This window comes from Hippocampus guttulatus, chromosome 9 (genome assembly GCF_054856545.1).
Source record: "Hippocampus guttulatus isolate MCC_2025c chromosome 9, RoL_Hgut_1.0, whole genome shotgun sequence".
NCBI lineage: Eukaryota > Metazoa > Chordata > Actinopteri > Syngnathiformes > Syngnathidae > Hippocampus > Hippocampus guttulatus.
The window spans coordinates 10,771,336-10,794,468 of NC_141269.1; the positions used below are offsets into that span (position 1 = coordinate 10,771,336).

The 23,133-nt window shown below is 41.2% G+C and overlaps 3 protein-coding genes and 2 non-coding genes across 8 annotated transcripts in view; 2 read left to right on the forward strand and 3 right to left on the reverse strand.

The window, feature by feature from the left end:
• Nucleotides 1-8,027, forward strand: part of cabp4 (calcium binding protein 4) — a 23,812-nt gene extending 15,785 nt beyond the window's left edge. For 3 of the 4 annotated variants that reach the window (XM_086119658.1, XM_086119657.1, XM_086119655.1), the window contains 2 exons: nt 1,259-1,406; nt 3,867-4,876. In XM_086119658.1, coding sequence (XP_085975784.1) covers nt 1,259-1,406; nt 3,867-3,895 — 177 coding nt within the window. In that variant the 3' untranslated portion in view covers nt 3,896-4,876. Of the gene's footprint in view, nt 1-1,258; nt 1,447-3,866; nt 4,877-7,945 lie in introns of those variants that run through there. The other variant, XM_086119659.1, reaches the window with a different exon arrangement.
• On the reverse strand, nt 4,952-18,239 carry lonrf1 (LON peptidase N-terminal domain and ring finger 1). Its single transcript, XM_086119654.1, has 12 exons — nt 17,506-18,239; nt 15,416-15,534; nt 14,843-14,965; nt 12,167-12,364; nt 11,857-12,070; nt 11,637-11,739; nt 11,348-11,462; nt 11,145-11,266; nt 10,902-11,060; nt 10,552-10,714; nt 10,284-10,436; nt 4,952-6,342 (listed from the first exon to the last, which is right to left on the reverse strand). Exons 1-12 carry the CDS (start codon nt 18,116-18,118, stop codon nt 6,184-6,186), a joined length of 2,241 nt encoding a protein of 746 aa, XP_085975780.1. The 5' UTR covers nt 18,119-18,239; the 3' UTR covers nt 4,952-6,183.
• A 2,278-nt stretch (nt 18,240-20,517) lies between these two features.
• trnad-guc (transfer RNA aspartic acid (anticodon GUC)) lies at nt 20,518-20,589 on the reverse strand. Its single transcript has one exon. It is a non-coding gene; the product is annotated as a tRNA-Asp (tRNA).
• Nucleotides 20,590-21,042: 453 nt separating this feature from the next.
• On the reverse strand, nt 21,043-21,114 carry trnad-guc (transfer RNA aspartic acid (anticodon GUC)). The gene has a single exon. It is a non-coding gene; the product is annotated as a tRNA-Asp (tRNA).
• A 434-nt stretch (nt 21,115-21,548) lies between these two features.
• Nucleotides 21,549-23,112, forward strand: tmem186 (transmembrane protein 186). The gene is made up of 2 exons (XM_086121057.1): nt 21,549-21,658; nt 22,134-23,112. The coding sequence occupies exons 1-2, from the start codon at nt 21,647-21,649 to the stop codon at nt 22,800-22,802; spliced, it is 681 nt and encodes a 226-aa protein (XP_085977183.1). The 5' UTR covers nt 21,549-21,646; the 3' UTR covers nt 22,803-23,112.
• The last annotated feature ends 21 nt before the right edge of the window (nt 23,113-23,133 follow it).

Sequence of the window (23,133 nt, forward strand, 5' to 3'; positions counted from 1 at the left end):
GGCATGGGATGTACTTTTAGAGCGTGTGAACGATCGTAGCTCACTGTGTATCGTTTTAAAATTGTTCTCCCGGCACTCCAGATTCCCATTCTTGGTCAGTGCACTTGGTGAATTGTACATGAAACAAACTCTAAAAATAATAACAACAATAAAAGAAAAATTGTAACAGCTCTGATGACAAGCTGCAATTGCAGACTACTGACCGCTAACAACTTCCGGTGATGCAGGTCACACGCCACGTAGGTTAAAGGTGACCTGTTTTTTTTAAATTTTCATTTTTTTAAATACTTTTTGTGAACGTGATACTGATAGGATGCGACTGGTGCAGTGTGCATTAACACAAACTGACACACCACCAAGCGAGGAGGGACGAGAGGATAGCTCGCTAGCTAACTGGTGACAAGCACTGCTCATCGTGGCATGCAAAGTCCGCGTGGGGCGTTGTTTACGCACATTCACAAAAAAATATGCTCACGTTTAGAACGGCTTGATTTTTCACAATTTCAGAACCTCATTTTTTCAATCAATTTAGCAGGATTGTTGACAACACGCTTCTGTGTGGTATGCCTAATTTACAAGACATACTTATTTTCACTTTACAAGGACGTTAAAATGTATTACTTCATATATTCGACATTAAATTATTTTTAAATGAACTCTATTATTATTCCCAAAATTCATTTTTGGAATACAATTAAAGGGTTCCCTCTTAACAGATGCCTCACCTCCAGACTTATCACATTTTCATGTGACCGCAGTCTATAACTATGCCAACACCAAAAATATATCTTTGGCTATGTTACTCTGTGTCAAACTTGTTTGCACTTTTTTTTTTTCAACACAGCATCGGCAATTTGTCTTCGCGTGGAGTGTTCCTTGCGTCACGGTCAGCACCATAAATAATCAGTTATAAGAGGGACACATGAGCGACTCCAGGCACCATGTGTGCAAATGAGAATTCATTTGCAGCCCCTTCCTCATTTCCAAAGATGTTCTCACTTCAAGACTAACACCTCATGAGTCAGCATTGCCCCATCTGCAGTTTTTAAGGACTTCACAGAGCTCGGTACATGGTCCACAAACTCAAATCGGTTTCTTTTCTATCTAGAGAACACTTTAATTGGATTTTTAATGTGGCTTTTAATAACCTCTAAAACCCTTTCAATTGTTTGTACTGCGTTTATCGCATTCTACTTCTGTTGTTTCATCCTCTCTGCCTCTAATCCTCTACATCCTTTGTCTTGACTTTCATTTGTAGTTTGACTGCAATGGGGACGGTAAAATCACATTTGAGGAGCTGAAGGATGGGATGAAGACCCTCCTTGGAGAAAAGCTGAAGAAGGGCGAGCTCGAGGAGATCCTTGGTGACATTGACCTAAACAAAGACGGCAACATCGACTTTGATGGTGAGCAGCTGACAGAAAGAGATGTCCCATCGTTAGTTGAGTGAGTGTAAGTCATCAAGGCTTTAACATTTGTCACCAGAAAAATCAATGAGCAAGTCACAATGATTTGAGGTCAATGGGACCTGGTTGGACTCCGCTTCTTGCCCTAATTCAGCTGGGATTGGCTCGAGCTTACCTGAGACCCTAATAAGGACGAATTGAAGTATATGAAGTTTTTTTTCACAGAATTGTTTTTACAGATTCTTTGCCAGCATTATTTGTTCAGATTGGCTTTTCCTGGTTTTGTGTCGCCAGCGCTTTCTCTTGATACTTTTTTCTGTAAATATATATGTTTTTTGTGCCGTCATCGGTCTGAGTTTACATTTGTGCAATATGCTTACCATACGGTCCATTTTCGGATCGTGACAGTTTTATTTTGCAATATTTTAATCGCAGCGTTGAAACCGAGTTATCTTACGGTGTCTTAGAGTACCGGTAACTAAGGAAAGAACCCTTATTTTTTGATTTCTTATTTTTGATGAACACTTATGATTCCCAACTATGTTACTGTATTTTAATGCTGTTCATGATAATACTTAGCATTTGTTGAGGAGGTACTTTGTGTGAAACGAAAACTGCGTTGAAAAAAAAATCATGTAGTGAAAAGAACAAAAATTGGGAACACGCGTGCTAATTTTTAACTTCTCAAGTGATTTTTAAGATGTGAGAGACCCCTCACATGATGAGGAAATCTCTCTTGTTTAATCGAATCATGCGTATGATTGTCTGGCTGTGTGTGAGTCAATTAAACTTTTTTTCCCCAAACTATTCATCACAATACATTATTCAAATCTAGTTTGTAAGTATTACCAGTGCCCTATCAAGAATATCGTTGAGATCTGTAAATCTATTTGTTCCCTGTGGTTCTCTTTATCGGTATGGTATGAAAGCGCATGAAGAAATCCAGTAGACACAAAGTACCACACAAACAAAGCTATTACAAGAAAACATTAAGGGCAAATGTAGGAGAAAGTAGGAAGAGGACGAAAAGGCACGCTTCCATTGAGGCGCCTTGCCTGAAAGATTCTTTGCAATTTAATTGGGCTTTTTCCTCAATCAATACACATCCCGGAACGTGTCTCACATGCGACACATTGAGAACACACTGTGCTGGACAGCTCAAGGACTTAGCAGAAATTGCATTACCTGCTAAGAAAACACACACACACACACACACACACACACACACACACACACACACACACACACACACACACACACACACACGCACACACACACACACGCACGCACACACGCATGCTCATGTGATAGCAGGGAATGAAGGCAAGGCTTGAGCACACGTAGAGCCAAGAAGTGTGATCTGTTTTGTCTTGTCGCAGCAATCCAATCTATTGCAATTATCGTCAACATATGAAAGAGGTGTGTCATTATCAAAAGGGATCAATGAGCGAGCACTCTTTGTCATCATCATCATTAGCCCCGAGGGCACAGTTTTGAAGGTGTCACAGGGGCCTCATGTCTAACAAGGCGCGACAATAAATGAATATCCCATATGTAAACCTTCCGCCCTGAGCCCTGCGTGGGATTATAGATTTGCGCCACCCACCTCTCACCTCAATAGGTGTCATCAAATTCACATCATCATTCAAAGCCATCCCAAGCCTTGTACAGAGAACAGTGAACTGATTCATATCCGCAAAAGCGCTCGCAGCACACACAGCGGTAGAGAGTGGCTGAGTCACACTGTTTTAATATTTTTTTCTTGATACTTTTGCACCCTCCCCGTTCCCTTTGGCTAGTTTAGTAGCTGATAATAATCAGGCTTCCTACATTATGCAGCCAATCAGTTTGTCTTGTCTCGGAGGTGTATCATGGGCTATTGTAGTTCACAATGCTGAGTTCCACTGAAGTGGGTGAAAAGTAATGGTTTATTTGTTCATGGAGATGTGCTGCTTTTAATATCGTAACATGACGACAACGATAGCGTGGCAATTATAACTTTGCGATTTTGTCAAGGATGGCTGTCTACAATTGTTATATGCAAGGAATACTGATGAATTTTCAAAATCTCATTACAGTCTTAAAATAATGGCCTATGTTATATTTTGACCCCCAAAAATGCCATAAACATCTCATGGTGGCCACCACTGCAACAACTTTTCGTGAAACAGATCATTCAATTCTATCCCTGAAATGAAGTCATTACGCAATAAAATAAGGAGTTAGATCAGTTCTTCGTGACTTAGTCCATTAGTCTAGGTAGGTCACGATATGAAATAGCCATGTACCATATTTTTATTCTTTCAACCAGATTGCCTCTTGTGAGGTTCATTAACTTGCTGATGTTGTCATCACATCAATGTGAAAGTTTTGAGTGTGTGAGTGAACTCAGTATGGGCTAATGATGATGTACAGCAGCATCCTTTTGTGATCATTATCACCTGCTGTCTCTTTCCACAGAGTTCGTGATGATGCTCTCTGCTCGGTGACCTCTGATGGAGGGTGAGGATGGCACTACAACCACTCTCTGCTCCTCTGATTTCCTTCTCCCGTGAAACTACGTACATTACTTCTGACGCCTGAAAAAGAAATAGTCAATCATTTTGTTTTCATAAGGGCGGCACAGTGTTCGACTAGTTTGCGCATCCACCCCACAGTGCAAAGGGCTCAATTCCGGCTCCGGCCTTCCTGTGTGACGTTTGCATGATTTCCCCGTGCCTGCGTGGGTTTTCTCCAAGTACTCCGGTTTCCTCCCACATTTCAAAAACATGCATGGCAGGCTAATGGAACATTCTAAATTGTCCCCGAGGTGTGATTGTGAGCGTTAATGGTTGTTCGTAGATGTGCACCCTGCGATTGGTTGGCAACCAGTTCAGGGTGTACTCTGCCTTCTGCCCGAAGATGACTGGGATAGGCTGCAGCATGCCCGCGAGGATAAACGGATTAGAAAATGGATGGATGGCTTTATTTTCATAATAAATGGGCAATTAGCGCTAATGTAGGTTTCGATGAAGCATGAGTAAAACATTGATGCTACATTGTCGTCCCCTTGTGGCTACAGAGGGTACATACTGAGGCGTACATGGAACATAAGACATTCGTCATGTCAGTACAGTACTTGCCAAATAAACGCCAAGGCCAGAAACTACATAGGCTGGCGCTGCGGTTAAAAGACAGGTAGAGCTTCAGGATTTTTTTTCTCTCCAGGTGCTAAGGGCTTGACCAATACACAGGGGGCCTGAGAAAATGGTTCATAGATCTATTTTAATATCTGAAAAATATCCTGGATAATTGGATTTCAGGCACTTTTATTCCTACCGTTGTTGCGAGTCTTACAACTTGCAAAGGGTTTGCAGATTTGAGTCATATCTTTCATGTGTATCTCTCTCTCCCCCCTATCTCACGTGTGTATACAGTATATTCGATCCAGTATGGCCCTCAGATGACGAATAAAAAATAAATTCCATACACCTTCCTCTCAATCTTTTGTTTTTTGAGGTGTGTATTAAGATGAGCAAAGTTGAAAGAAAACAAAACAAAAAAAATGAATGCTTTTTTTTTTATTACTGAAAATCATCAACTTAAAACAGAGCAAAAAGCAATACCTTAAACAACAACAACAACAAAAAAACCTTTTCACAAATCATTTAAGTAAACCAGCCATGAATTTGTATCTTTCCAATATAGTGAATTTGAGACTGCTGGAAAAATACAATTATAACATACTGTACTTCATATCAAGATGGGAAAGACTGGTAAACCAAGTTTAGTGTAACTTGAAACCACAAAGTCAAATGCTGTAAGGCAACAGGTTCTCCCCGCCAAGCAGAGCGAGATGAATGGGTGCTGAATATTTGTAATAATATTAAAGGTCTGCCTTGTAGATGCATACACTGATTCGGTGATTTCATATTGCAAGATCCCCTACTGAAAACGTCGACACAAAAATAAGGTCAGAATGTACACACCTTTTGTATTCCATGCACTTAATTCATTGGGAGTAGTTGAGTGTTGTATTGAGAAGTAGCTCGACACATAAATATCTCCCGTTTTAGGTGACGAACTTTGGAAGATTTTTGGAGCTAATAGTCCACTGTGGGAGGAAGATTTTGACTAGTATACATTCAGGATGACAACTTGTTGTCATGAGTGTTTTTCAGCATGACCACATGGAAACAACACACAAGATGTCAGGAAGTCCGGGACATGATGGAAGTTTAGCGCACTTGACACGGGGGAGGAAAACAAAACAGAAATGTGGGCAGTCTGGTTATTGTCCTTTAGTGGGACAGCATGGACCATCAATGTTAGCTGGTTGCACTTGGGTATTATGTAGACCTTTTTTCCTCTTTTTAATTTTTTTTTTTTTTTAACGCAACATTCTGGATTTGCCCGATGGCATCTCGTCCACCTTCCTCCCCCCTTGCCCCTCGCCCCACCTCTTTCAACAGGTGAAATTTGACCCAAACCAACATTCTCAACTATCTCAATGATGGCCACTTCATTGTGTACACAAGGCTTGATGCTGTCACCGTACATCAGGAAGTTCCTCTGCATAATTCTGGAAAGGCGAGAGCCGCTTCACCTCGTGTGACTCGTGTTTGACGTGACAAACAATGTGCGTCACCGGAAGAATCCCTGTGGCGGTTTGGCCACGTCTCGGCATGCTCCAGAATGTTTTTAGCATAGTAGGTTTGGAGCTGCAAGTGTCAAGTTTGGGTGAGGGCGCTTTAAAGCGTCCAATCGGCGGAGTGGCGAGGACGAGAAGAGGAAGCTCTTAACTGTTGGGGATGCTCTGCAGATAGGTGAGAATGTGCTGGATCTTCACTAGGCGCTCTTTGAGGCTGGTCATGGAGAGGACAGAGAGCTGGTAGCGCGGGTCAATGGGCAGCACGGCTAGCAGCCACCAGCAGCACGCAGGACCGTTAGGAGTCGCCTGGAATGCAGGGCACAAATGAAATGATTCCACTGTAATCACTGACATACTCCATTATTTAATCCATAATTTAAATTGCATATTAAACAGGGTTATAAAACAATCAAAATAAATAAATAAATAAAATAATTTATCCAAAAATTCAAAAGTAGGTGAAGGACAAAGTGGAACCAGTGGAGTATAGAGGTACATCTAAATCAGGGGTGTCAAACTAATTTTTGTCGCGGGCCACGTTATAGTTGCCGTTCCCTTGGAGGGCCGTTATGACTGTGAAACCATATAAGGAAGTCAAGAATAATGCTTTATTCAACTATAGTTTAAGTTACTGTCATGAGGGTTTTGGTAACAAGAAAACATACACTAGCTCTCTTATACGTTACATACGGGAATTTGAAATTTTGAGAAAAATTTTAGTAAGCATGAGAGAAGTTAACATGTTTGATTTGCTGTCGCGTGCCACATCAAATGATTTGGCAGGCCAGATCTGGCCCCCGGGCCTTGAGTTTGACACCTGTGATCTAAATGAATGTGAATATTGTAGAAAAATCACATTCATTTCAGTATCTTTAATTTCCCCCATGTGTTTAATAAAGCTAAAAATGTGAGTTTCATATTTTGAATCGAGCAAAAGATTATTTTTTTTAAGATAAGCTAAGATATCCTTTATTAGTCCCACACTGGGGAAATTTACAGCCTCCAGCAGCAAGAATGTAGGCAGAAAGAAGAAGAAAAAACAAACAAAACAAAATGGGAAGAAGAAATAAATAAAGTAAAAAGACGAAAAGAAACTCAAACAGGGATATGGGCTGCTGGAGAGGCAGCCACTCAGGGGGCGCCATCATAACACAATATTATCATTTGTTGTCGCACCTGTAATACTGCAGCAACAGGCACATGACATTAGGGTAATTAATGTTAGCTTGAGTGTTTATTCCTGTCATTCCTCACCGTGGACTCATAAATACATATAGCCAAGCCAGTACAGTGCATTGGAAAAGGGACAAGACTAATCACCTGAGCACACATGACTATTTGCTAAATGTATCCACTATGGCCATCGGTAGCAGTTATGAATGTGATCATAGCTGGACTTCAGGAACAAAAAAGCCTCTACCGTGTGCTATGCGGACGAGGGGGATTCTCTTCATGACACCTGTGATGTAACAGTAGCAGGAGGATTAGCTATGAAGCACCCATAAAGCTCTTGAGCCAAGACTGTCAAAAGGCTCCGCCCCTCAGGTCCTCGCGGGGCTGAGCGCTAATCCTCTTTGGCCTAAGGAGCACACAACAACTGCAATCTTCTATGATGGACCTAAGTCCCCGCTAATGTAGGCTTTCCCAAACGGAAGCACACAAGCAATTGGCTGTCTCAAAAAACACTTGTCAATGCCAGTTTTCTGAGCAGTAGAGAGCGTTATTCATGACCTGGTTGTTATTTTCAGACATAATGCTCAGGAGTGAAAAGCCCGACTGAGTACTCATAGTTCCTCTTACTCACATCATGTCAGTCGTTCAGTCGGGAGCTGACCAAGCACAGAGATTGCAGGTAGTTGTGAAGAAAGTGTTCGCGACATGAGTGATCTTCGTCTTGATTTCTCCTCAGATTATACATGTCTACATGGGCAACAAACAATTGTGGTGCGAGGACCAGTGGCGGTTTTTCATACTGGCGATTTGGGCAGTGACTCAAGGCAGCATTCTCTGAGGGCTGGCATGGTGCCCACTCATTTCCAGGGGTCAAGTTAAATAAGAATGAATAAATGGCACCCTCTCCTGGACAAGACTCAAACCGGTGCCCTTTTTTCTCACCTGCTCGCACCCACGATTCATCACCTTTGGGCTCTTTGCACACAACATTGTGAGGCTCTTCAGGTTTTCATTCCAAAAGTAACAGAATATCAGTTCCAATGTGCGCGTTCTCATCCACTTTTAATGACATTTTAATCACCCGCGGATTTGCCAATTGTTCACTCAGTGATGACATAATCGCAGTGCATGAAAACATTCGATTTAAAGTAGAAATAGACTCATCAAAGAAAGATTCAAGAACTAAAAATTAACTACATTTGGATTACAAAGATTCACCAGTGTTCGGATCTGCTGACAATATTACTTCTTTTAAGGTACGAAGGAGACATAATGGGTAAACTTACCCATTATGTCACACTGAGCTTTTTTTTTTTATGCTTCTTTATGGACCCGAAGCAAATATATAATCTGCACAATTTAGATGCCTGTCGGGACTTTATTTGACGAGCGTTGCAATGCCAACCACAAATTTTGGAAAAAGATTTAAATACGCATATGAGAACATTTTTGATATTTTGTACTTATACAATTAGAAAAGTTTCTAGTAACATTAAGACAAGGCAAAAAAAGTGTGCAGCACATTAAAATGATCAATGATGATTGATCAATTTAAGCAGATAAACCTAAAAAATATTGAATACTGTATTTAAAAAGGCAGGAACAACTTGATTTTCATTATATTTATTTATGAAATCTGTTCTGGACCACTTTCGGCCAGCATCACTGAACTTTGGGTAGCCCAACATCGTCATGTCGCGGCCACTGTTAATGTAGAACCCTGTAAGAGGAGGCCTACTACCTCTTAAAGCCTTTCCCTAAATTGCAGCTTGACAAAGATGTTTGTGAAGGGAAGTTTGGGAAATCCCTGGTAACACTGTGTCGAATAATGCAACTTTTCAAAAACCGAAAAATACACTTTTTGTCATTGTGGGAGAGCACAATTGGTCATGGATTTTTCCAGATGTGACAGTTTAAAGATAAAATCTGCAGTAAATCCCAAACATGAGATTTGTTTGAGTCATGGAGAGGAGGCCCATCATGAGACATATGATCACAAAGTTACATAAAAATAAGCGTGTCGAAATGAATTTATCTAGAGGATATGGCTGTGTGGATTCTCAATCAACTAGGTCATGGTAATCCGCAGAAGAATGTAGGCAACTGGTCTCTTGGATGTTGAAGACTGTTCACCTTTCATCAAAAAGGCTGCTTCGGTTTTAAATTTTAGGTGCGGCGCTCCCCTATTTACAAAATGTCTCAGGTGGGTGTGCTCTCTGTGTGTTACCAAAATTAACTAACCAACTTAACTCATTTAGACTTTCCTACCGTTTACTGTATTGGACTATTTCCAGCCTTCTATCTCACGCCTTCAGCCACTCATGGAAAAATTCTTCCAGGATCGTCAACAGTTCTGTCGTCACGTTTATCTTGATATCATGCCAGTCTATGAAAGGAGTCTCCTTGGGGAGAATCCCATAGACCGAGACCAGCTGAGTAGGGAGGTTAGCACAGCACAGCAATGTTGACCTCAGCATTGTGAGCAGGCACAGGGTCATGGTGAAATAGCCACGAATTGTCCTGCCACAACTCTCACACTTCATAGACATGCTGCTTGATCATCTGGTCCACATTTAAGTGGAGAATTTGTAGTTTGAAATATATCTTTTAGAAAATCAGCCCTGAAACTTTTAAGAGACACCTCGTACACTGAAGCGAGCAAGCTTCGCCACTTATTTGGAGAACTATTAGTCGACACACGGCAGGCAACCTGCCTCATTTATTGTAGAATCACTGCATGCAACTTGCAAGCGAGTGAAAAGGCGATACGGGAAACACTTTTGACAGTGTGTTTTCCAATGCTTAGATGTGTTTAAATCATAGGGGAGGAATAAAACAGCTTTTCTGTATAGCCATTTTTTTCCCTAATGGTCGTTTTATCTTGCGGATTTTCACCTATTGCGCAAGGGTCTGAAACTTATTCCCTTGTGATAAACGAATGTTCGATGAATGAGCAAATTCAAAGTTGAACCAGTGCTGGGAAGGCTTGCATTTGTGTTCTGAGGGTTCACTGTGCATTGACTCTAAGACATTGGCCAGAACCTGCTTAAGAACGAGGAGGCAAAGAGGTGTACCTGGATGTCAGCTTCCCTCTCGGGCATTGGTCCAAAATGCTGAAGGATCTGGTTGTGGAATCGAATCTTGAGGTTCTGGAACCAGACACGGGCTTGATTGTACACAGCATCATGAAGCTCTTGTAGGCTCTCAAGCTCTTTTCTGGTCTCCACCTAAAAGCCAATATTGAACACACCGGTGACTTTTGGGTTCTCTGAGGTGCCGAGTGAAAGAAGAAATGACATAATTACAGGAGGACAGGGTAATATTTCGGTGCATGCTTCGTACCCGAGTGTCTTCCAAATGCTCAATGTCAGCAATACTATAACCGTCCTTCATTCCTCGGGACAGGACTCTGAAGCGCTTGCCTCCAATAGTGTCCACCACCGATCGACCATCAGGCAGGAAGTGAACACTGCGGATGATGAGCATACATCCATGGTCGACAAACCTGCCAGGGTGGATGCCACAGTTTTAATTGTGTAAAAATATTTGGCACAGTAACCTCTTATGCAACTAATAACTGGATACGATCAGTCACATGAACAAGATTAATTGTGTGCCAATCCATCCAGTGTTGACGTCTCTTAAAAGTGCGATGTGCACAAAATCCAAACACCCCGTGTCTCGACGCTTACCCTTTCTGGGGGTCGTAAATACACATCCCAAACTGCCGCGTGCCAGTGTCCATGCAGCGGCGGATCATGAGGCGATAACGTGGCTCGAATACATGAAGCGGGCAAGGCACCGTGGGGTACGCCATGGTACATACAAAGATAGGCACGTTCTTTGTCAAGCTGTACCCAGGACAGAAAGACAGAAGATCATTAGAATCTTCTTCTGAAATGAACGTAAGGCAGGGAAAGCAAGAGCTAACTTACTCAGAAAGCTCTCTGGTCTCCTCCAGGTGAGTTTTGGACCTCTCCTCATACTCCTGACCAAAACACTGTTTGATCAGCACATCCAGCACGCTTGTCACACTGTACTTTCTACAGGCTAGATACTGCCGAGGAGAGGTTTATGATTAATCACACAATACAAACCTCAATAGACAAAAGAGCAGTCACCCTGTGGGTCCCCTGACCTCTGTTAGGCTCTCTTTGCACAGGGGGCAATGTGGCGTGTAGTCCAAACAGCGTTCCAGACAGATTTTACAAAAGGTGTGGCCGCACGGCGTCGTCACAGGCTCGTAAAATAACCTAATTTAGATGGAGCGTAGATCTGGTCAGACATCTCTTACAAACTTGATTTTTCAAGTACAGTTTTACTTGATCACATCAGCACCAAATGTATTATCACATCAACAAAATTGTATACGCCCCAAATTATTCTTACCCAAGCCGTACTATGACTAATGCCATAATTAGGCTCACCTCATGCAGAGAGAGCACTCAAGGTCATTGATGTCAATGAGATCCTTTCGAACACTTCTGTAAGTTTTAGCTGCGACTGATGTTTTTTGGCAATTTTTCACACCTTGAACAAAACAGAGAACATCACGTTACTCACGCTCTATGATTCATGTACTTGTCATGAAAACAGCTGGCAATTACAAAACAAAACAGGGAGGGGGAGAAAGGTGCTGAATAATACCTTGTTTTTTATACTTGCTGCTTCCATTGGCCACAATGCAAGGCCCAACGTCAGAAACTGACAACTTCCGCTTCAGCAGACTCGCCTTCTCCTGGTCACCAAGCTGAGGGGCGGAGCAGACCCTCTTCAGACCCTGCTCGCCAGAGGCGGAGCCATGAGAACGCAACGAATGAGCTCTACTCAGACTGGGACGCTCAAGACTCTCCCGGCGTTTCTGTGGCACAGAGGCAACAATTCAAGTCAATACATGTGATATCAATGAAAGCAATGAAATATGGTTCAAATGATGAGGATGGATGACTAATCTCACCCCCTGCTTGTCTTTTGGGTGGTGTGCCGACACAGCACGGACCTGGTGTTGGCTTTGTCTTTGGATTGGAACATGTGACTTGACTTGTGCACTGGCCACAAGGGTTTTATTGCGCAAGTGGTGCAACGTATTCTGCGCTGTTTCCCTTAGGCCCACCTTCACGTTGTCGTTAGCCAAAGAGAGTAGGTCACATAGAATCTGTTTTTTTTTGGGGGGGGGGGGGGAGGCAGCACATAGCATGTCAATGACGTAGGTCTTAAGAACTGCAGAAATCCCAAAATGTTTCTTTCCTAATGTGAGCCGGATCTTGATAAGGAAGGGTGTTCTTCGGACTATCAATGAAGACCTCTCATGGAAACCATTTAAAAAAAATCTAAACCTCTACTTTGCTGCAACCTGCACAGACCTTTGATTCAGATTTGGGCTGGAAAAACGTCGACCAACTTGGTTGAGTCAACCACAAAAATTGGTCGAGACAAATCAACGGAGACTTGGAGACTTAAACACGGGAATGTGATCGATAAGATAATCGATTTTAAAAGGATTTGCTTGTGACTGCCACAATTCAGATTCAAACTAATTTGCAAACAAACACATTACTTACATTGATGCAGAATATCATCATTTAGCAGGTTCTTTTTCCTGACATGCCCCCAATGGAGGAGGAAAAAAAACATTTTCACATGTGACTGTATGAAGTCATACAACTAACATGCTTGTTACAAAGAAAATAAGAAAATATGTTTTCATGATCATTATCAAAAAGTGCACATACAATCTGATACAAATGGGGCAGCCTAATGGAGTGTCCATGACGCATGTGGAGAATCACACAAAAATTATGCAACAGTGGCAGTTTCGGACTAAAACACCGTGAGCAGATAATGGTGCTGTGAAAATGCAGGTTCAACTACACACACTGTTCGCCTCTTGCATAACTGCGATACAGTGCTGGTTTTGTTGAGTGGAGCTAAAGTCATTACATGAAGTCACAAGAGCTGACCTTTATCACAAGCAAAAGCAAGATGATCCAGCTGAGACAAGCGAACGTGTCATTTGTTTATCATGGCTTTTCTCAAGTTAAGTAAATATCACTTAACATCACTATTGTGTATTGTCGATTTTAGAATGTTGATCAGTGATCATTCGTTTCTGTATTTCTATCTGGAATGTTTTCATCCACAACAGCTTATTGACCCAGTTAAGATGAGACATCTGGCGTCAGGACCAGGCTACAATGCCACACCTTTGTTTTTTTTAATTGGTGCCTTGGCTGCCCTACAACTTTTGATATTGCAACACCACCTTCAAGGCTACGTGCCTTGATGCAGCAAAGACGAAGTCCACACACAAACGTCTTCCACAGAAGTTCACAGAAGAATAAGCCAAGCGGATGGCAAACATCTCTCGTTATGTGTGGATAAATACAAAAAAGGGCTTGCTGCGGAAAACCTTAGCATGGTTACAATATTAAATGTGAAAATGCTAAGCTAAGACGTACAATGATTGGCTAGCAAATGCACTGCATTATTTCTTCACTCATTACGAAGTGTAATTTCATGACCAGTATTTCTGTTGTACAGTTTTTACTTTTACACACAAATAAAAGCAAGGTAATCATACCTTCTAGGATCTGGAATTGATTGATTTAAAAATATGCTAAATGGTTAAATACCATGCACTAACATTCTGCTTTATCCATAGTTTAACAATTATATTTCGCTTCATTTCAATGGGAAATATTGCTTCCGTTTGCGAACAGAGACTCTGAACAAAATTCATGAGTCATGGGTCCACTGTATGACTTTTCCAATACACACGGTTGGCTCTAATGCTTTGTTTGGTGAGGTGACTGTTCCACTTAAAACCACACATTGAATATATTGATTAGATAACTTCTCAGCATGTGGTTCTCGTCAACAGCAGACAGTTTATTTGGGATGAGACTGGAGACTCAAGCATATAAAACCTAACTGTAGTGGTCAGAGCTAAGGCATACAAATAAGTTAAGCTAATGTTAGCACGGGTCTTTTTTTTTTCAATATACATATTTTGCCATCATCTGGGCTTCCTTCTGCCACGTTTTGTAGTACCATAAGAGTGTTACCATACCTGTATTTTTCTGACATTGTGCCCTCTTTTAAATTCTTGGCTCATGACTCGCGCTTTATTCTTTATCTGTTTCTTGCTGCAAATAACCACTCTCACAGATACTTAACAAGGTGGCTGATGGTAGGTATGGAACGATATCTGAAGCTCATAGATCACGGTTCAGTTAGCACATGGATTTTATCTCATAGTGTATTATTATGATATTGTGCAGAAGTTCAAATTATTTCCGGAAGGTTCACAGTACTCAGTACATGCATTTCCCTACAAGTTTTTGTGAAAAACAGCTCTTCAAAAAATATCTAACTGTGGACTTCTATCCTCACCCATCCTATGTTGGCATTTGTATACCTCCAAAACACTAGATGTACCCTAATTGTAGGATGCTAGGCTTGTGTTCATGGTGGCTACCATGCACCTCTCACCAAAGATTACAAGGTTCACGACTAATAGTCGTAAACGCCAGAAAATTAGACCTTGATTCCTACTTCCGTTAACACACAACAGCCGCAACTCCACATACTGACAGGCAGGCAATATCCCACAATTATTTTTTGGTGAGCTCACCTTTTCAACTTGTCTTTTTGCGCAGGGGAAGTCTTTGTCCACAGCAAGGCAGTTGAGAAAGACTTGCAGAGACTCGTCCACTTCGCCCATCTCGTGAAGCACCATGGCTTTCCTAAACAAAGCCTCCAAGGACACAACATCGAACTGAGCAGGCTATTACAATCACTGAATTTATAGCTTGCAAAATGGGACTATGTTTGAAAATTAGAACACACTGTACATTGCACTAACGAAAAAAAATATTGATTTCAAACCATGTGTTACCATCCAAAGCTTATTTTTTCCTGGCATACTTGGTGCCAAACATCGAAAATATCATACAAAGAGATATATATAAAGTGTGTATATATATATATATATATATACAGTGTGTATATATATATATATATAGAGAGAGAGAGAGAGAGAGAGAGAGAGAGAGAGAGAGAGAGAGGATATATATACAGTGTATAAAAAAAAATTATATATATATATATGTGTGTGTGTGTGTGTGTGTGTGTGTGTGTGTGTGTGTGTGTGTGTGTGTGTGTGTGTGTGTGTGTGTGTGGATTGAACAACAGGAGACTGACCTACCTCAGCAGAACAGCTAGATGCAAGACAAAATTCAATGTCCTCCAAAGCAAGATCAAACTCTTTTAAGGACATATATGCTTCTGCTCTTGAGAGTCGCACTTCTGCTGTTGTTTCGGGCTCTTTAAAGACCAAGGAGAGAGAGAAAAGAGAGGCAAGAGAAATTATTTGCAAACTTCCTCTATTCAAGCTTAAGGAAAATTGAGCAACTGTTGCTATTGTTTTATTGTTACTGTCTTGATTGAAAAAAAACATGTTGCATAAGCCAGTGAGAGTAGCAAAAAATCTGATGGCAGCAAACCAACAATTTTTTTGTCATGATCAATGAAATGAGGCCTCTTTTGTTTAGGACGTGATGGCAACAACAGTCACTCAGATGTTAACTTGGTGCAGATGGAAGTGGTCATCACACTAAATAACATTCCTTGTTTGATTTCTTACTCCTCCTGTGACAAGAGTTGTTACTGGGCAGTTAGTAAATAGGTAGTTTTGCCATTTCATTTCAAGTGCTATTGGTATCCTGCACCATTAGAGCCAGCATTGGAAAGAAGGGGAGACATTACACATTGACAGAAAATTTGGATTAGACACATTAAGATAACATTGGACAACATGAACCATGCATTTAATGTGACCTGACTCGAGTTACAAACGGCAGAACGTTTTTAAAGGGAAAGTCAACCTAACTATTTTATTTACAATTATAAACTTCAAGTAGAAATGTGCACACATCGCCACAAACTGTGTGCATCTTCAGAGAGAAGGCTCCCTTTATTCGCAGCACAGTGCTGAATGTCGTGGTCTACTGTTTATTGTTACATGCTGGTATAGTCGTTATGTTGACATCAAACACTGAGCAAAGTACCAAATTATTTTCATTGTCATTATTTTTATACTTCAACAGTCTCACTGTATTCATACAAAGGTACTCAGTTGAAAAACGGGTGCAAATCACCAATTACACACACATATAAATAATTATAATTTAATTTTTTCATTTGATCTTAGTTCATAACTAACTCATTTTTATTGATGCCAAAATGTTAAAAAAAATCAGAACAAGATATTCACTTAATATTCCGACGTGAAGTGAAACAGAACATGAAGGTTACCTTTTGCCACATTTCAGGCTTCAAACATAGACATCAAATTTGATTTGTGAATTTGAGTGATCTTTCTTGACATGTACTGTACCTTGGGATTGACTGGCAAACAGTAAAGGGTACCATCTACCTTTTGCCGAAACCTGGGCATGCATGCATGTTTTAGGAACAAATGCATGCACAAGGTCATTTATTTGGGGGGGGGGGGGGGGTACGGATGAAAATGATCACAATTGATTCTGCAATGATGTCATATAGTGATGATCTAATAACCTTGCAACAACAATGGTATTGGGTGACTTTCTTTGCCCTGAACATTAGTCAACTATGTCCAAGTGCATTCACTCAAACAGCATACCTGCTACTTTCAGACTGCTGCAAGAGGACGAATCCTGAGTCACAACTGAATGCATATGACCATTTTCTATGACATAAAGCGATTGGCTGCACTGCAGCACATATAACAAGTAAGCCCACCCCACTCTAAGTTACAAAACCCGCAATTGTGTCATGACCTAACTTATACAAGCTGACCCTGAAGCGCATGCGCTGCGAGTGTACATTTCGTAAGCTCGGACCAGCAGCTCGGCACTGGTGGTAGATCGCGTCGCTATAGTAACGCACAGAAGAAAATGAAGTACTGTAATACACGATGTGTAGTACTTCCTTCCTTTATACAACATTGACGAAGAAACGAATTTTATCTTAAGTCACGCATTCGCGGTATTCGCGTTTGCTATTGTCTGTGAGGTAATGATATGTATTAATGTTGTGTAATTTTACTCATAATCAGTTTATTACGTTGAGTCAATTGACTTGCAGTAGTTAAAGGGGCACATCTGCCACATTCAAAATGGCGGACGCGCTCGCGTATCCCTGCAACGGGCCAACCAGCTCACGCCATGTCCATGATCATGCTCAATACCAGGAAACACACAAACACATCCGCTGTCAACATGACTCTCGGTCGTTATGTGTACAACAACTCACCTTCTTGGATCAGATCGCTCGCTTTGCGAATGGCTTCAAGGCAGCGTTTCCGCCGATACAGTTCGTCCACTTCGCTTAGTCTTTTGGAGCGTTTTACCTCGACGGGTAACCATTTGGCTAAAAGTCCGCACAAAATCACGTTGGGCTTGCCTTCGAGTGTCACTGCTTCGTGGCACAACTTGCACCTGGAGAACAGCCCTCGCTGCAAACACCTCTTGCAGAATGAGTGTCCACACGCTAACGTTACGGGTTCCCCTAAAAAACTATGGCAATTGGGGCAGTCGAAAACTTTATCCCAGTGGCTGCCCTGCTCCTCCGAGTCCCGCTTCAACGACGAGTCCGAGCCGCAGGCTGCATTTTCTCTTTGGTTCCGCACTATACAGTCCACAAAAGTGCTTAGCTGTTCGGGTCTGATGGTCCCGTAGCGCAAGGCCACCGAGAACCAGTAAATTGCCTCTTTAGGGGAGTTCTCCGAGGCTAGAGCGTTGGCTTTTAGCAGGATGAGCTGCTGGTGGTCCTCCTTTTCCTGCTCGGGGACGTCGTCCTTTTCGGTGCCTATGAAGAAAGCGCTCTTCTCCCCAGTCGCTTCCTCGGCTGGCTTCTGGAGCGACATGTTGATTTAGAAAAATACAACGTTAGGAGTAACTGGCGTTTCTTCTGTTAACTCGACTATTCATCTTTCCTTTAGTGGGTAGTACACTGACTTTCCCCGTGGACCAACGTTTGGTTACATAAAAACTCATGTCACGTGAGCACAAGCTCGCCTGTGGTTGGCCGGCGCGCCAGAGTTACAAAACCTTGCCTTAGTCAAGTTTCATAACTGTGGAATGGACGTCGAGGAATTATTGCTTCGACTTGACGTTCATTCACAAATAAGTATTAATTTAAGAAAAGTAAATAAAACAAGTCAGCGCCTTTGTTCTTTCTAGTTCTTTTCTGAATAGCATTTTCTGTGATGTGTTGTGCAAACGAGCAAATAAATAATATATAAATGAAATATATATTATTATAAATAAATAAATGAAAAAATAACACATACTGCGTAGCCTACTTAAGTAGTAATTTAAAAATTGTATAACAAAGCATGGTAAAAGTAGAAGTACTGATTTAGCCTCTTTACTTTTAATCTCGCCTCACAAATAGTTTCCTTTGACTTCCACGGTGCTTGCACGTAATATAAAGGTAAAATAATATTTCATCTCAAACTGCATTATTAAACAATAAGGCGTATGACGGAAAAGGTGTTAGGATTGCACGACTGTCCGTGTTTTATGTGTTGTGTTTATTATTTTACTTTTTTAACTGTTTGGTTAAGCGCTTTGTTACAGCTGCTGCTGTTGTGAAAGCGCTATATAAATCAGGATGCATTGTATTGTATTGTATAATAAAATTGGACACGCTATGAAAATATGTTGCCTTGCTAACGTTTTGAACGTTACACAATCAAAGCAGCCAGTGTGTTTGTCTGTACCGGACACCAAAGCGCGCCCGATAAACCGGTGGACCGATTAATGAGGCGGAATATAACGCAAATCGATTTTTGGAATGCAAATGATATAAAACATTCTATAATGATCAATTCGGTGACCTTATCTAACCAACCGGAGTAGTCCTTTCACTTCTTAGACATTTTGTTGGGCGTGAGCTCCACAAAGGTGTAGTGTAGCGGCAGACATTGCTCTCTCCTGGTCAGAACAGGGAGGACAAAACAAAGAACAATTTATTAATGTGACACAGATTTTTCCTTGTCGGGGGCATCTTTGCCAGATCAATGCAGTTTACTGTGACATTGATTGGTTGTATACACGACATTTTTGGTGACAATTTCTATTTTATTATTCTTGGTCACTATGTTTTAGTTGTAGCACTTAATTTGAGACGAATGGAATAAAATTGTCCCTATGTGAACGGATCGAACCCGTCTGCCATGTTTGTATGTGGATTCTTGTGCAAAAAAAAAAAAGGATAAACAGAATAATATTAATTCTCTCTTATAAATAGCGTATCATTGGCATGGCTACCAAGCCCCATTACTCAATGGCCCCGGGGCTGACCGATGAAAGAACGGAGTATCGGTAACCGCCACCCTTCATGGTTCTGTAAATGGTCTTGGAGAAATAGAGGGCTATAGAGAGCAATAGAGAACTGAAGTCAAAATAAAACACAAACACCTCTCTCTAAATTCAGCGTTGATTTTTACTAAAACTTTAAAAGTGCAAAATGAACTAACTTCCTGAATGGAGTACACTACTTTCAGGATTACAAAGCACACCTGATTTAAAGCTACGACAGCTAAATTTAGTCAGTGAAAATGTGTATTCCACTTTGCTTTACATGTATTAGCTACGGGTCTTCATATGAAAACACGGGGTAAAGTATTTGCAAAAAAAGGTGTCACACAGATGTTTTTTTTAAACGTTCACAAACTCCAGTAAACGTCCCCGACCTCAAAATAATGCCAAACACGTCTAGTTACACAGCAGCCTCCCAGAAAAGTCATAATGAACGTTGAGTCTGGTTTGCGCATGCTCTGTCTGACGTAAATGCACAGTGACGTCGTTGACGCACTTAAATTGGAAGCGTCTGACCAAAGCTTCCATCAATTTTCTAATCTGTTTATCCTCACAAGGGTTGCGGACGCGCTGGAGCCGATCCCAGCTATCTTCGGGGTACACCCTGAACTGGCTGCCAGCCAATTGCAGGGCACACATAGACAAACAATCATTCACGCCTACAATCACACCTCGGGACAATTTGGAGTGCCCAATCAACCTTCCATGCATGTTTTTGGAATGTGGAAGGAAACCAGAGTACCCTGAGAAAACCCACGCAGGTATGGTGAGAACATGCAAACTCCGCACAGGAAGGCTGGAATCGAACCCTACACCTCTGCACTGTGAGGCCGACGTGCTATTAGCTGGTTAGCACGGTGCTAACCAGTTGTCCACCGTGCCACCCTACCAAAGCTGATCTGTAGAAATTTAGGGTAGCAGTAAAAAAAAAAAAAAGTTCCTCCCCGTCGGGGAATCGAACCCCGGTCTTCCGCGTGACAGGCGGAGATACTGTCCACTATACTAACGAGGAAAGGACTAACCGATTGGATGAAATAAGTGTTTTTATTAAAACCTTAGATACGCAATGCATAAGATTCACCATAATCCATCATAATATTTTCGTTCTTATTTTTGTAGTTTATTTTCTTCTTCTTCTTCCTCTTATTATTATTATTAGTTGTGACAGTAATATTAAAAGAAAATGGCTTTTGCTGCTTTTTTAATACGCAAGATTTGTCATTTTTTGGAAGTATTTGGTTTGTTTTGAGTAAACCTCCCAAAATTTGCATTGTTTATTTTGAGATTTTAAAAAATTAATTGGAATGAGCTGAACAGTTTAAAGATGGAAGGGTTTGAGTTCTTATGATGCCTTGAGGCTGGTATCAGTCCAATACATTTACACATTCAGCAATGAATAATATTTGAGAAACAAGGAATTGAACACAATCATTAAAAGTACAGTAAAATAACAAAACAGCTAGACCTCCCCGTCGGGGAATCGAACCCCGGTCTTCCGCGTGACAGGCGGAGATACTGTCCACTATACTAACGAGGAAGTGGTATCATCGACTACATTTGATACCTTTTTATAATTGTATAATCTATTTAGCGCAGTGCCCCAAAAATCCCATCCGCGCCCCCTGCTGCATGGCCAAGTCCACGCAAAAAAACCCACCAACATCCAGATGCATTTCTCTTATACATCCCAATCATGACGGAAATGATCTCGTATCAGACCCCTAGCTCCCCATCCATCCCCCTATATTAATATGCTGATTGGTATAGAGATGGCCTGCCCTTGAGAATAAACCCGCCTGCGTGAGCAGATAATCAATTGAATGTCAATCGTTTCGGGGCAATATGGAGCACTGTGTCTGGAAAGCAATGAAATAAAAAAAAGGTGCAGGTTGTTATATTTCACACTAGATGGCGGTAGTTACCCTTTGCATTGCTTTGCGAGCTGCTTTCGAGTCCAATGAAGGAAGATGAAGTACTTCCGGGGTTTTTCTCACGTCCTCCTATACCTGTAGTAACGAGCCTCTCATATTCCTGGACAACATTTATTTATTCTGTTACTGTAGGTCCTGATGCCTGGCTTGGTGAGAAATTCCTTTTTTTGTAATATAACAATTGAAGGATTAATCGCAGCACAAATCCATAAAGATTTTGTCGAGCATTTATTTTCGCTTCAATCAGCCTCTTATTTGTAATATAACTAATTATGGATGAATCGCAGCACAAAACCAGAATGATGTCGTCTAGCATTTATTTTCGCTTCAACTCAGCCTCTGTGTGTTTTTGCTTTGCAGGACAAGCAATTACTCTTAGCATTACAAGGACAATAATGTTTTGTTGTGACGTACAATGTTAATGAGATGACAACTATTGTATGTTTGTCACAAACGTGGTGTTAGAAATTAATGGACTTGCTACAACAGGCTAACATACTTAGATGTTAATATGATAATGTCGTCGTTTGTAGATTACAGCGGTTAGTATTGTACTACTCTTTATTACTCAGATCAGTTTATATGGAGGAATGTATCAAATATTTTGTTATGTTTGCCCAACCAGATCTGTTCAGCGTTATCAGGCAGGTTGAGGTCCCACCTCCTGTCCTGCATAAGAGGATCATGCCAGCAATTCTCACTTCCTTTGTGTTCTGGGGTGCGACCTTCTGCATCCAAGCTCATAAATCTCCATCAAGGCTGCCGTGGAATCCTTACTCCCCAAATCACAGCCTGCGTCAAGTGCTCAGATTTGTCCACACAGAAATACGACGTGATTTATAAATTCCCACACATTAAGCTCTTCAGAGCTGTGTCCAGGCTAAAATTACTCCAAACTGGGCTCAGTGTGATTGTCCTCCCACCTGTATACATTCTGTACCTAATGGGAGATGCCCCGCTCTTTCTTGTCAACTACTCGACGGGAATGGCTCTGTTTGCTGGTGTCATGTTGTACACAGCTAGCCACTTCTTCAGGAGGGTTGTGGGAATGATGTACTTGGATTCATCCCACAACACACTCAAAGTTTCCCACCTGACATTCTGGGGTAGACGCCATGACATCTACATGCCTCTGTCAGACGTTATGACTATAGGGGACACTGGGGACTCTTCATATGAGACCATACTGAAACTGAAGCGGTACAGCACTCCTCAGACTTTGTATTACTCCCCACGGTTTGGACATGTGGTGGACAAACAGCGTTTTGAGAAGGTTTTTGGATGTTCAAGTTGACGTTTTATGTGTGATATGATAATGTTAGATGATGCAAAGACTGAATTATTAACGTTTCAAACCTCAATCAGAGTAACCCAAAAAACTATAGAAGAGTGTGTTTTAGTACAGTTAAGTACAATCTACTGTAATTGACAAAGCTTTTGCATTGGATAACATTATACAAGTGAGTCCTTGAATTAATTTACAATTTGGTTACAGTTGTTCTGAAGAAGAGTGTTTCTACAATTTTCAGATTCTCATGCATCTAATAATTACATAAATACTGGAACAAGTTTCAAACACTTGTGACATTAAACTTGTATCATAATAGATGTGTTCACTTTATTTA

Excerpts from the sequence above, each read along its gene's own strand:
- lonrf1 (XM_086119654.1), bottom strand. The coding sequence starts at position 18,118 with ATGTCGCTCCAGAAGCCAGCCGAGGAAGCGACTGGGGAGAAGAGCGCT. Across the intron at positions 11,061-11,144 it reads GAGACCAGAGAGCTTTCTGA|CTTGACAAAGAACGTGCCTA; the intron begins GTAAGTTAGCTC and ends TCCTGGGTACAG. Across the intron at positions 6,343-10,283 it reads AGAGGGAAGCTGACATCCAG|GCGACTCCTAACGGTCCTGC; the intron begins GTACACCTCTTT and ends CCTGCATTCCAG.